A 13,480-nucleotide genomic window follows, 5' to 3' on the forward strand; every position below is an offset into this window, starting at 1 on the left:
CCGTGGCAGACAGGAAGCAGAGGGCCTCGTGTGTACAGTGGTGTTAATAATAGCACTGTGGGGACCATCCTCCCAGACAGATGACAAACAACCGATCCCTTCACGGGGATCGGCTGTTTGTCATGGTGAGGGTGAGCCTAGGTGATGTCCCTAACAGGAAGGTGTACAGGTAGTGTGGTCTGTGTTCAGACATAAGCTTTGGGCGAATCTGGTTCCGACCTGGCTGTAGCTGTGTAGATCTTCTGTGGCGGTTTCCCGTAAAGACCACTGGACAAGGGAGACAAATGACACACGAACCGTTATTTAAATGAAAGGAATAGTTTGTGGACAGTTTAGACTGACATTATCTAAGTGAGGACGGATTAAACTGCCGTCTCCTCGGGGTCCGAGTCCAACCACACAGAACAGACATTTCTGTTCAGCCTGCTGTTACCTGACTCTTGGGAGTACCACAGAGATAACATGCCAGGTGAGGCGTGCAGCTCTTACCCGTTCTTGCCTTCTGGTGACAGTCTCTTACACGAGGAGCAGAGAAACCCTCCGCCCAGTATGCCCAGACAGGCTCCAGCCCAGCCTATGTAGAGGCCGGTGCCCATCTCGAACCTGCAGACATGTAGGGTAGTAGGACTGTAAAGTCTCGTCAAATGGAAATACTGAGTCAGCAAAAAAAGGGATGTTAAATGGATTCAACAGATGAATGTACTGGAATGCAGTACTGGAAACATGCCATCGACTCATTAAGGTCCAACTTTACAAAATCATCATTTCATTTGTTTAAGCATAAGTTTAATCCTTATGCTTGACTTCATTGTAAACCTGGCTGAGAATATTGGTCACTATCAGAAAATGTGATGAATTGCAAATTCACGTCAAGCACGTGCCAGAGGCGCTTTATGGCCATCTGCAGGAGTCCAGTGAGATAAGACACAGATGTGTGTTGTCTCTGAGCTGAGCTCCACCACACGGGGGCCCCTAGCACACTGACCCTCCCGTGTATATGGAAACCTGTGTGGATCCCCCTCCCCTCTGGTCTGATAACATGTCTCTGCACCTCTTCATTAGAATACACAAAATATAATTAAAACAACTGTGACTGTTTGAGAATCTCTTCTGAACCTGAATTTCTTCATTAATATTAAATAATCTGGGAGAAATAAAACACAAAATCAGATGTTTTTTTGTTAACATTCATTCATTCATTTTCTACCGCTTAGTCCCTGTTTTGTTAACATCATGGAGGATTTAGTTTAAGAGCCGGACACTTAGCTCACCGTTCCCACAGGAACTGGGATTAGTTTTTATTTCATAGTCCCAGTTCTTGAGTGTAAAAGGCTCAAACTATTTGTGTGCTGCTCTGCTCACCTCACGCCACCATAGAGCGGGTTCTTGAAGTCCTGCACCACCCTGGAAGCATACCAAGAGCAAGCTATCATGCAGCAAAGACCTGCAAACACAAGCCAAGGTTTTATTTTCAGCATCAGTTTCACACACAACGTGTGCTGCTGCCCACTGTCATGATGCACAAACAAGGGAAAAACAAACTGGAAAACAAAAAGACCACTTGCAATGTTTTGACCAACATGTTTCTGCAAGGAGCCTTCGTCAGGGTCTACAAGTGTTTCTTGACTTTTTGCTTTCCTGTCAAAACAAGGAACTCTGAGCTCATTGTCAGGGGCTTGTCAGATTACACGGTGCACTTGTCAGGAGTCTGGACTGCAGGACGGAGAAGAGCTGCAAACAGGGTTGTTAAAATGAATGAGTAGAGACACTAATGCTGATAAATAGGATCACAGATTGAAAGGCACAATCAGTGTTTGACTCCAGTCGTCTACAGCTGATCAGAGTGGTTGTTCCCACATCTGTCTCCTGTAATTCACTGATGTAGGTTAGGGGGCAAAGGGGAGCGCTTAGTTTAATGCACTGGATCTCCCCGTTAGTACAAACATGAGAGAACAGTGAGAATGAGACTGCACAGGGGTCTGATCTGACATTGCAATCTAAAAGAATAATTCACTGTGTCTCTGAGGATTATTTGAGCTTGTTTTTTTTTTATCCTTTGCACTCATTTGTTTGCACTGATGCTTTAGTACAAAGTTACGCCTGATGATTCGTCAGACATAAGGCAGGGAGGCAGTCAGATGATCTTCAGAAAGAATCAGTAGTGAATGCTGCAAGTTTGTGTGCTGGGGGGCCACGGCCATCTTAGAGGCCCGTATAGACAGGAGAAATGACAGCGACAAGCAAAACCTCCTTCCATGGTCATATGGCACCTGGCAGTTGTTTTGAGACAGACCTAAAGTTGTGAATCTGCCATTTCATTGTTGCTTTAACTGAGTTTTTCCTTTTTAAAAATATTCGTAGCTCTGCTCTGGGACATGTAGTCCACATAACAAGCTAATGTCAAAGTCTGTGCTCTTGTTGCCTCACCAGCAAGGATGCTCATGATTCCTCCAGTGAGTGCAAGCTTGGCCTTGGATTGGTCGGCAGCCGAGCCGATCTTGATGAACTTCATTCCAAGCAGGGACACGATCATGCAGCTGAGGCCGAGCATCAGGGAAATGATCATCAAAGCACGACACACCTGCATGTGAACTGCACACAGAGAGAGAAAACCGTCACTTCATCTCTGTGAACAGAGTACCTAGTGGTATGTGTGTAAACCAGATGTAACCAGTGAGGTGACTGCTACTTGCTCCTTGTTTTTGTGTAACTTGGTTTTGTTTGTTTTTTCTTCTTCTTGATAATCTGTGTTGTATCAAACTATTAAAAATGCTTAGCCAGCTGTAGATGGCCTTTGCTTACATCCTGTAACCACTCCTGAGATACTGTGAGATACTGAATATAGCCTTAATTGTTTGCACTGCCACAATAAAAGGTGGTTTCCTGGCCCATTACAGCAGCTAGATGCTGCTTCCCTGACTCCACCCGGGTTGTATCTCTAACTAATGATTAAGAAGATTGAAACCACCTTAGCATAAAGGAAAAGGTATATGATTTTGATTGAACTGAATAATTAATATACAAAATGTGATTTTGACAAAGTTTCAGTATTTGGAAATACATTTATCAAGAGAATAAACTTGTAATTTTACAAGGATAAAAAGTCAGTATCAGATGACACATGGGAATCTGAACTTAGTTTAGTTTAGCATAGTAACTGTAAACAGGTGGAAATGGCTAGCCTGCCTTTGTTCAAAAGAAACAAACCCCAAAGCTGTTTAACGATTTCTATCTTGTTAAATAAAAATGTTTATAGAACAAGAGGAACTAAAAGTAACATGTTTTAAAGCACCTAGCTGGACTGTTGTAGTAATTTATAGCCAATCATAAAATCCTGCCGCATCCCTTTATGAGCCTCAGAGAGTTTCAGGAAAGACAAACCCTGAGTACACCATGTAGGCACAGCCCTACAATATCATAATAAACAGTGATCTCCTATAAGCTTTTTACAAACGTCTTTGGTTCAGACTCAGAATTGTATTTCAAATAGTAGTGGAGATCCCAAAGACACCAGACATGAGCTGAATTTTGTGGAAATGTGTAAAATGACAACAAGACATTAGGTTTATATCAGTTCTGCTTTTGTGTTCAGCCTTGTCAAAGTAAGTCAGACTAGTTTAAGGGAAATTTTAAGGTGAAAATCAGCATCCGAGAGGCTAACCAGTCTGCCGAATGAGATTCTACTGTAAGAACATGCGACAACAAAAATGACAGAAGCGCAATACAACAGAGTGACAGTAAAACAATGCTGTCGGCTTCATTTGGGTGTCTCCCTCCATTTTACCATGAGTGGAAGAGAAAGTTCAAAATGGCGCCCAAAAGATAAACTTGATGGCACATTACATGAGGAAAATCACACTAATTATAAATCATTATTATTAAATATATCAGTAACGGTGAATGGTTGTGTTTCTACTGGCACAAGCCAGAAACCTTTTTCTTGCTGTTTTAGGCGGGAAACCTTCAGCTGTAAAATCCACCGACCTTTGGACGGCTGGTTCAGACCCTGTGCCACAGGACCCGGTGACCTGTACAAAGCCCCGGCTCCGAGCACAACTGCCGAGGTTCAAATGTGTAGAGGTAATCAGATTTTTAAATGATTTTACTTTCAGGTCCTTGAGCTGCTTTCTGACCTCATGCTGTGCCGAGAGACCTGATGTTGCCTTATTCACAACTGAGGAAGCGACTTATTCAGTTTTAAATCTTATGTTTCAGAAAAATATGAAGGAAACCTTCCACAAGATTTAAATAATTAGTTTTCTGAAACAGTAATTTCACAGACTTTTATCTACATGAACAGATGATTCAAACTTCAACAAGAAGTTGTTGGATTTAACAGTTTTTTTTACATCTCAGTGATTGATTTCCTGTATCTAACTTTATTGTCTTGATATTTTGTCTGTCAGCAGTGGCACTTTCCATCTTGTCTATGTTATAAACTTAGATTATAGACTTGAGAATTCAAATCTTATCCCAGAACGAGAACAACATTTGAACATGACACTAAATCAAAAAGTAGTATTTTCAGCTCCTTCTGCCAACACAGCTGGACATTATTTTTTTCTTGAGGAGTTAATAAAGGTTTTTATGTTTGTACCTGTTGTACTCAGGTGTGTCTGTAGCTACATTTATTAAAGAAAACAAGATTTTAAAACTCCTTGTCCTCATCCTACCTGGGAGGGCTAGCATAGATTCAAAGTCTCGGCACTCGGCGAGGCCGGCGCTGTTCTCGGCACAGGCGTGCCACAAGTTTTCAAACAGTCTCTGGGAGACGATGACGCTGCCGGACACACTGGAAATCTTCCAGTAGTCGTTAGCCAGTGCCGCTCCGGTGACCAGCCAGCTGATGATGCCCATCATGAACCCGGTTGCTTCCAAAGCCGTCGACATGATGTCAATGTTTCCAGAAACCTCTTGAAACAAAATGACTGAGAGCCCCTCTGAGGAAATCCAGAAGCCACAAACAGAAAGAAAACAAAACTTTTGATCTTAAGCCTTTAAATGTGGAACAACGGGGAATGAAAAGTCACAAGGCCTGGTTTTTGAAGTAAAGCTTCAATGGAGGAGCTGGTGAAGGCCCTGGTCTCTCTCCACTTATTTCTTGATAATCTGACGCCTGTGGCTCTGTCAGGAGGACTTTACACTGTGCTAGGGGCCATAAACTGCTGGGAGCCACTCCCTGCAGTTTCCCCCAGCCCTGGTCATGATGATGATGGTGATCATGGCTGAGTCTTCAGCCACACCTCAGACAACTGTGAGAGTCCCCTGCAGGTTTTACAGAAGTCCTGTGTGTCCCTTAAACACATGTTTACAGCTGTTCTTCAACTCAGAAGCTACAGAAAACAGACATCAGTCCGTCAGTACAAGCAAAGTCAAAATAATAAACTGCAGCAGCAAAAGTAAAAGGTCAATCTTCAGGAGAATATTCACACATGCCTGCTTGGCTGCTAATGACCTGCTAGTGTAGTATTTATGGCGTTGTGTGTGGTTGACTGTATTATTCATCGCTGTACATGTCGTCTTCAGATTGTTCCAGCAAAGAAAAACATTTCAGTTAGAGGAGGTCCAAAGGGACCTGACAGAGCTGAAACACAAACTGTAGAGCAGTATGTTGTGTTGCAGCTGATCAGCATCACTTCAGTCTCTGCAGCACAAGCTGAGGTTCTCCTTCACCTTCTTCCTCACTTAGCTGTTCCTGAATGCAGAGAAAAGGAGAAATTAGACCACAGTGTTTCCTCATGAAGTGAAACATGTTTATGTCTAAGCGGAGACATCAAGGCCCAGTCAGATGACTGAGCAGTTAAGTAAAGTCTTATGTTTGTGTAAGATGCAATAATTTAACCAAAAACAACAACAAAAAAGTGTCACCATGACTTAGTTTAGCGTCTTCCTGTAGGGTTCAGGGGCTGCAAAGCAAATGGAAACTGTGTGAACACGTGTTCACATGTTGAAATATATGGTGTATCAACAGATAAGAATTTGAACATTAAATATTAGGTGACATTTTTCGTGGCAGATATTTTGGCAGACATGTCGAACTCAGACAGACAGATGGTTGTGAGCAGGTTGTGGGAGCGTGGCTCTGGGTCTGATCGCTTTATGGCTGGTGACGGTTAATGTTTGATCATCATGAGTCCAAAGTCTGACATTTCACTCCGTTATTCTTCTGAGTGACGCAGTCCAACTGAAACCGAAGAAAATGATTAGATTGGACCAGAAGATTCACTGAGGAAAAACAAACCAAATGTGGAGAGATCCAAACGTTATTTTAATTTTAATGTTAAAAGAAAAAACATCTCATCTACTTTAAATATATTTCAACGCTAAAAAAAAAACGTCACTTTTGTTTACACGCCCGAATGTTGGTTACTGCTGCTGTTTTCACACTGGTAGAAAGTATTTTAAATATTTTTATGAACTTATGTACAACATGAAAATTAGCTTTGAGTTCATGTATTACATTTTTAAAATCTATTGTTTTTGTTTTTGCAACTGATTTTTTTACTCCTGTTCATTTGACATGTTTTTATCCAGTATTGCATCTTCTCCTGTGGTGTCCTCCATTTTGTCTCGTTTCCTTCCAATGAAACTGACTTAGAAATTCAATCAAACAACACAATATGAGTCTGATGCTAAATGATCACAAATCCATTAGAAACCTGAGAGGCCTGATCCTGTGTAGGACTGATTGGGTTAAACCAGCTCCTGTAGTATCTCATCAGTCCAACAGTTTGGGTTTAATTCTTATAGTTCTGAGAAACCAGGTACTGTAACCACTCAATCCAGGGGTCTGTTCGTTCTTGTGCTCTTGTATGTGATGTAAAACACTGTGACGATGATGAACTTCAGTCGATGTTGAAATGAAAGTAAAAGTCTGATGGTGGGAGTACTGATAATAAACTGTTCCATGGAGAGGCTCAGCCAGCAAAGTCATGACGGACAGAAACTGAACTTAGTTCATCCTCAAACATTTATGGAGTTTGGTGTAAACAAGTGCACATGAAACCTGGAAACAGACTCAGGGAAGCAGAAGGTGAATGACCATTTAACCTCAGAACAACTCAGTCTGACCTCTGACCTTTGTATCCCACATAAGGTGTTTATTCAAAAAATATGTTTTTTCTCAGAGTTAAAAGTTTGAAGTGGAGCAGGCGGCCACACAACCTCCACACCCTCATTGTTCCTCATCTACCTTAATCATAAATCAGGTGTCAACAAAGCACCTGAACACACAGCAGCACGAATGGCATCCGGCTGAAACTGTGCATCATCTACCAGCAGCGCGTCTCACAAATCAGACTGTGGCAACATCTCAGCACCACTAACAAGGAGTCACACAATACAATAAATTTTTTAAAGGGAGAAAAATGTTTTTGTGAATGTAGTTTAGAAACTGTTTCTGAAAATGATTCCCCAGAAGAGACCAGGATCATGACCGCAAGGGCTTTGAGAAGACTAATTATCTTATTTTAGTTGAGTCATTGTTTGACATGCGGGGTGGGGTAGGCTCCTTTTAAAAAGGGATGGAACAAAAGACTTCTGTGGGCTCTAATAGGCCATGAGGCACATACCACTACCAGCAGCTCTATGTTGTCTTCTCCAGGTGTGTTTTGATTTTAACCTGTGATTTATAGCTGACAGGTGATGCCCCGCGGGAGCTGACAGCAAGTCAGACCGGCTCCACCGCCCAGAATCCAGCCTCAGCCTCAGCTACGGCATCTTTTCTCAGCAGAACCAGGACAGTGTGCAGTCATGCTCACATGGCTTCTGCTGTACACATGTCAAAGCTTCTTTTCATGTGTGAACCAAAAGTGCAGAGGGTGAAACAACCGGACCGAACCTCGCACTGTGGGCGATGTGGATCCTACTGAACATTCCGGTCTTCTTCACAGTGGATTTAAGCCTTTTCACTCATTGGATGATTTGAAGGACACACGCAAGTTGTACACTGCATGAACAACAAGAGAAGCATCCAGGTTTTCTTTCTGGACATTACTCTGGATTACAGTGTCTGTCAGTTTATGTGCAGGTGACGGGTGGGATTTGGACATGATGGACCCCACGTGACTTGTATCTTCATCGATCTGGAGACGAACAGTGTGGTCGTAAGACTGAGGCGGGCTGTGAGTCTGAGGAAGATGATGGTGATGATGGTGATGGTCCTGCTGGACTTTATAACTGGTGAGTTCATGTCACTCTCAGATGACAGGCTCCATCTTTATTGGACATGGTTAAGAGATTTGTTTCCATTTAAACAAAATCACACTTCATACATAAGCTGGAGTGTGTGTGTAACATGTAAACAAAAGTTTCAAATACAAGTGTACATACCACGGCTGTCACGTTTACCAAAAGGTCAAGTTTGAACAAATGTGAACACAACCAATGGAATTATTATTGTGTAGCAAGATAATTATTCCAAATTATATTATCCATAGAATGTGCATTCTATTATAGCGAAAAGTATTTTAACTCAAGTTTCAGACCAACAAGGTAAAAATCAACAGGTTAATGACTGCCTCATGTTAAAGTATCGCTGTAGAGAGGCGTTGGCGTCCGACAGTGTTCATCAGAAAAACGGCTGCTGCGACACAGAGGGCTGAGCCAACTGATGCTCAATGTAACTTTGCACCAAAGTTAGTCTTTCTGATCTGATGTCTGTGATTGTTATTGTCATAAATGTGGAGAAATGTTAAGCAGCCCAGATCAGGCCTAAGACTTTTGACTTGAGCTCACTATAGTCAGCAATAACAAGCAGAAGCAGAGAGAAGAAACAGGAAATGGAACAAGCAATAAAAGCTTGAGGTCTGTATTGTTCCAGTGTCCCTCAGTTATGTCTGGTTATTACCAAAACACAGTCTGCTCATTTGTGGACAGTTTGCATAAGGATAATAGGTTGTCCTCCCCATATTTGTCTGAACACCAGTAAACATTCAAACGTAACAATCGGCACCCTGCTCACTCCTCTCTCATGCTCCTGCCTCTTCACTACTCTCCTTGTATCTGTTTGCACAGCCCCGGCTGTGGGTTTCCTCTTCCTCTCCATGTTTTGGTTGATAACATGTCCAGTGAACTGCCCAGATACAGGATGCTTTGCAGCTGTGGTGCAAAAGTCCTCACTGCTACAGGGTGCATCAGCTGTGGTGCTGCAGCGAAGATGGTGTGTAAGTGGTGAAGAGAGGCCTGTGGACAGGACCCCCCCACTCTCTCTACCACCTCATGTCTGAGATTTGAGATGAGATTTAAAATATGAGCTCATTGTGTCTGCAGATGTCTGGATGCTGTTGGCCCCCAGTGGCGTCTCCATGGAGTCCGTAGACATGAGGCACACACTGAGGTGGCGCCCCCTGCAGGCTCCCTGCAGCACCACAATCCTCTACTTCGTCCAGTTCCAGGGGTGAGTAATACACAGACCTCTGCTTCCTTTCATGCAGCCTCTAATTTCCTAGTTGGACTCAGTCCCACATGCTGTCCCAAATACACACTGGAGCACCAAATATGGATTAATCTGTCACTGAAAATAGTTTCCTCCTGTTTATTTGATAAAAAACTACCCTGAGCAGCTTTTTAGTGAAATCCCTAGTTTCAGTAGCAGTGGAAAGAAGTAAACTCGGTCTAACAGAATACTATGAAAAGTTGACTCATGTACAGTTTGGCAGCGCGGTGGTCTGACAGGGTGACGTGAAATCACAGCTGATACCTGCAGTTTGATGTGAGGGAACAAAGCAGTGATCTGACCTAATAACATAGAAATTAATGACACACCTACCCTAACACTTAATCATCGGGTGTGTCAGTGATGTACTGACAATCAACGCTGCTTTCGTTTCAACTCTGGATGAATCTCTCCACTTTGTCTGCGTCACATCAGCTGCCAATCACAACTTTAATAACTGTCTGGAATGTCCCGGTGGCTGTTCTGAAGCACCTTGAACATTCCTGTGGTTTGAAGTGGGCACAATTCAGTGTTTGTAAAAACTGACATCAGTATTGTTTGCATAAAAGTAAAGCCTTAACTACGTCTTTAAATTTCATCATCAGTTGTAATAAATAAGCATGAAATGAGCAGAGCTACTGAAGCTTCAATAGATTCACAAGAGGTGTTAAAAATAAAAAAGTTCATGTCCATTATTTTACACACACTTCCTTAAAATTCAGTCAGACATATTTGGTATCTCTGGAAACTTTGGGACCCTCACTTCAAGTTCTGAGAGGGTTTGTGGGTCTGAACAACACCTACACGGTAGGTCTGGTAAGTTCAGTAATAAGATGGTGGCTCTGGCTGTGGTTAGCACAGTAAACTGTGACACAGTAATTGTCACCCAGCAGGTTGACTCCACCTGGAGGCAGAAAACACAGGCTCATCTTTACACTTAAACTCATTTTCACTGACATGCACTGAACAGAATTCCTGCTTTAAAATGGAGATAATAATGACTCATCTTGGACGAGTCAGTGGCATGACCGGGCGTGACGCAGGGTGGATGGGTGATTAATGTAGCCAGAGGCACGACTGCAGCTCAGCTGGAAACAGATGCATTAGAAGAATTGGATGTGCTGCTGGAAACATGTTGCCTGATCATTTCAAATACCTTGGAGCTGGTTTAGATTCTACTTTGACTTTTAGGAATCATATTAGGGGGTTACTAAAAGTATTTTCTGTGTTTAATTTTAAACTTATTGGGCCTTATTTATTATTGCATGCTGCACAATGGTATTTGAATGCAATGATTTTTTCATACTTGAGTTACTGTCTCTCAAATTTCACATTAAAGCCAATAGAGTCACTTTATAAACAAACACTAATCAATATCATAATTGTCATATCATTCAGAGATTGCATCTCTTTGGAACGCTGTGTCAATGGAATCGCACATCTTACAGCTTTTTAAAACTAAACTATGGCTGAAATCTGTCCAGACATGTAATAATTTTTAATATGTCTGTGATGTGCTTTTGATTGTATTTGTTATATGTAATTGTTTTTGTTATTTGTAGTTTTTAATTGGTTAGAGACCACGGTGCAAACTAGCCGTTGAGCTAATCCTGGCACATTTATGCTGTTATTTTATTGGTATTGATTGATATGCATGGTCCCACAGATAGATAAATAAATACACAATACAATCTATAGTTTCACAGAAGACAAGTGGAGATTTGTGTAAATGCAGTGTGGAGTGTCATAGACACAGAACATGAAATCAGAGGACATGAGCAACATGACCATCTGCACATGCACTGAGACTGTGGTGTACAGTAAACCCACGACACTAACACCAGCCAGAATCAGTTGAACTTGTTTCAGCTTATTCAACCTACGTCTCAGCCTGTCTCCTCACATGGAACTACCTTTGTTACCAAATCACACCTGCAGAAACTCTTACAATAAAGACGTGAAACAAGAATAAAGCTCTGTGTGTCTGTTTCCCTCAGAGAGTTTGAGCAGATGGTCCTGAATGGCAGCTGGGTGGACGCCCCTGAGTGCCAGCAAATTCCTCACACTCACTGTGACTTGACCTTTGACCTGGGCTCTGACTCTGACTACAACCTCCACGTCAGAGCTCAGTGTGGGTCCCAGCTCTCAGCCTGGTCCCAACTCGGCCGACCCTTCAACCGCAGAGACAGTAAGATGCAAACAGCAGCCGACTTCACCTTCTCACATGTGAAATAACGTAAAGCTGGATAAGGCACCAGAGCAAGGAGCCCTCTATTTAGCGACTTGCTAAATGTTCAGACACAAAGCTGTGTCTTGGCATCCTACAGTTCAGAAGAATGGAAACCACAGGCAAAGAAAAACTTGAATAAAAGAATGAAACATTGCTTAAAGTAAATGCTCAACATTTATTTCTCAGACTGCTTGAAATCAGGAAGGTACAGGAGAGTTTAGAAAAATGACTATTGCAGAGGAGATGGTGTGTTTCAGCTCCTCTGCTCCTGTGGTGTCAGTCAGAAAAAGAAGTGAGCAGGTAATGAACAGATGAATGAGTGTGACTCTTGTGTGCAGCGGTCCTGACGGTGCCGGAGATGACGGTGACGGCAGCGGGCGACGCTCTCCACGTGTTGTTTGGTCAGTTTCCTCTCACTGCTGTTGTCAGCGTGACCGTGTGGAAGAGCGACAACGAGCTGCAGGTCAGCTTTTACTTCACATCCTTATTCCCTTTCTTTCTCTTTCCTTTGTTTCATTTCTACTTTTGTTCTTATATTTCTTCTCTTGTCATTATTCGGCCCTTTTCTCAGTCTCTTTACTCACTATTCTTTATCTCATCATTTCCTTTTTGACTCTTCCTCTATTGTTTTCTCTTTCCTGTCTCATTCCCTTTTTTCTTTCCTTTATCTACAGTCCTACCTTTTTCCTTTTGTTTCCCACATAAAACACAAGCTAAAAAGCAGAAGTTTCAGAGGTTAAACAAGGTCAACAAATTAAATACTTAACTCATAAAACCAGCTAAACAAATTGTGCCTTAAAGAGCGACAGGTTTGCCTCTCCTCAGCCGAACAGCCTCAGGGACCTCTGAGTTACTGTGATTAAACATCGTCTGAACCTCGATTTCCATGAAGAGGTGACCTGCTGAGAGAAGGTTTTTTTTACTGGATTTGAACTTTTTAAATTGAAACAAGTGATGGGAGGCGGTGGCCTGTGGTTTCAGATGTAGTGTCAGCTTTTCCTTCTAATGCATCTACTTCAGCAGTGGTCAGACAAAGTTAGTGCACACGCCTGCTTTTCTGTGTTTTAATATTCTTTATCCTTTCCCTCTTATTTACACTTGTATCTTCCCTTCTCTTCTTCCTTGACTGAAACAAGTTAATCTGCAGCCCACGGTGGCAGACAAGTCTCTGGTGCAGTCAGAGATATTTTGCAATACTTCATTTGTCTCATTACAAGCAGACAAACTTGTTACACTTGTGTTGCTGCTTCTTCTCCCAGGCTGCTGTCTACACAGTGCCAGCGGAGCAGAAGGCGCTGCACATCGCCGCCCTGCAGGAAGGAGCCCAGTACTGCGTCAGAGCTCAGACTGTCCTGGGCTCACAGCTCCACAGCAACAGCACCAAGGCTCACTGCGTGTCCATCATAGGTACAGGTGTACAGCGCGCACGCACACACGCGTTTCTACTACCTTACTTCTAACCTTTATTGACACAATGTGTCATCACTTTACAAAAATGTCTTCGACCTCCAGAACATTCTCATCTTCCATGTATTTACTTTCCCAGTAAGTTTCAAGAAATTTGATTATATTTGATTGAAAATAGATTAGATTAGATTAAATACCCTTATTCCCCAAATTAAACCATGTGTCTCTATTAGAATATCCATCTCTTTACAAACATTTCTTCATGATTCAGGTTTTTATTTTCACATTCCATTTTCTTAACTTCTTAAAATGGCCTCTTTCCAAAATATTCCCGTCTATCCATGACGTGTAGACGTGTAGAGCCACATCCACTCACACTCACATGCACTCCTATGGGCAATTTAGAG

At 42.3% G+C, this 13,480-nt stretch overlaps 2 protein-coding genes across 2 annotated transcripts in view; one reads left to right on the plus strand and one right to left on the minus strand.

Annotated features, from left to right (window-relative positions):
- Window positions 1-185: 185 nt before the first annotated feature.
- LOC109970250 (claudin-15-like) lies at window positions 186-5,396 on the minus strand. Its single transcript, XM_020617679.1, has 5 exons — window positions 4,674-5,396; window positions 2,428-2,592; window positions 1,363-1,444; window positions 490-603; window positions 186-267 (listed from the first exon to the last, which is right to left on the minus strand). Exons 1-5 carry the CDS (start codon window positions 4,888-4,890, stop codon window positions 186-188), a joined length of 660 nt encoding a protein of 219 aa, XP_020473335.1. The 5' UTR covers window positions 4,891-5,396.
- Window positions 5,397-6,860: 1,464 nt separating this feature from the next.
- The window catches only part of crfb16 (cytokine receptor family member B16), a 10,192-nt gene continuing 3,572 nt past the window's right edge, over window positions 6,861-13,480 (plus strand). The window contains exons 1-5 of the mRNA XM_020617680.1: window positions 6,861-8,181; window positions 9,271-9,397; window positions 11,434-11,624; window positions 12,005-12,129; window positions 12,926-13,073. Of these exons, the coding sequence (XP_020473336.1) occupies window positions 8,139-8,181; window positions 9,271-9,397; window positions 11,434-11,624; window positions 12,005-12,129; window positions 12,926-13,073 (634 nt within the window). The 5' untranslated portion in view covers window positions 6,861-8,138. The remainder of the gene's footprint in view (window positions 8,182-9,270; window positions 9,398-11,433; window positions 11,625-12,004; window positions 12,130-12,925; window positions 13,074-13,480) is intronic.

This window comes from Monopterus albus, unplaced genomic scaffold, assembly GCF_001952655.1.
Source record: "Monopterus albus unplaced genomic scaffold, M_albus_1.0 scaffold193.1, whole genome shotgun sequence".
NCBI classification, from domain to species: domain Eukaryota; kingdom Metazoa; phylum Chordata; class Actinopteri; order Synbranchiformes; family Synbranchidae; genus Monopterus; species Monopterus albus.

What these genes read in the sequence shown, in the direction of transcription:
- LOC109970250 (XM_020617679.1), bottom strand. Translation starts at nt 4,890, where the DNA reads ATGTCGACGGCTTTGGAAGCAACCGGGTTCATGATGGGCATCATCAGC. An exon ending in ATCTATGCTAGCCCTCCCAG is followed by an intron (nt 2,593 to 4,673) that starts GTAGGATGAGGA and finishes CTCTGTGTGCAG; the next exon opens with TTCACATGCAGGTGTGTCGT. An exon ending in TCACCAGAAGGCAAGAACGG is followed by an intron (nt 268 to 489) that starts GTAAGAGCTGCA and finishes TCCCTTGTCCAG; the next exon opens with TGGTCTTTACGGGAAACCGC.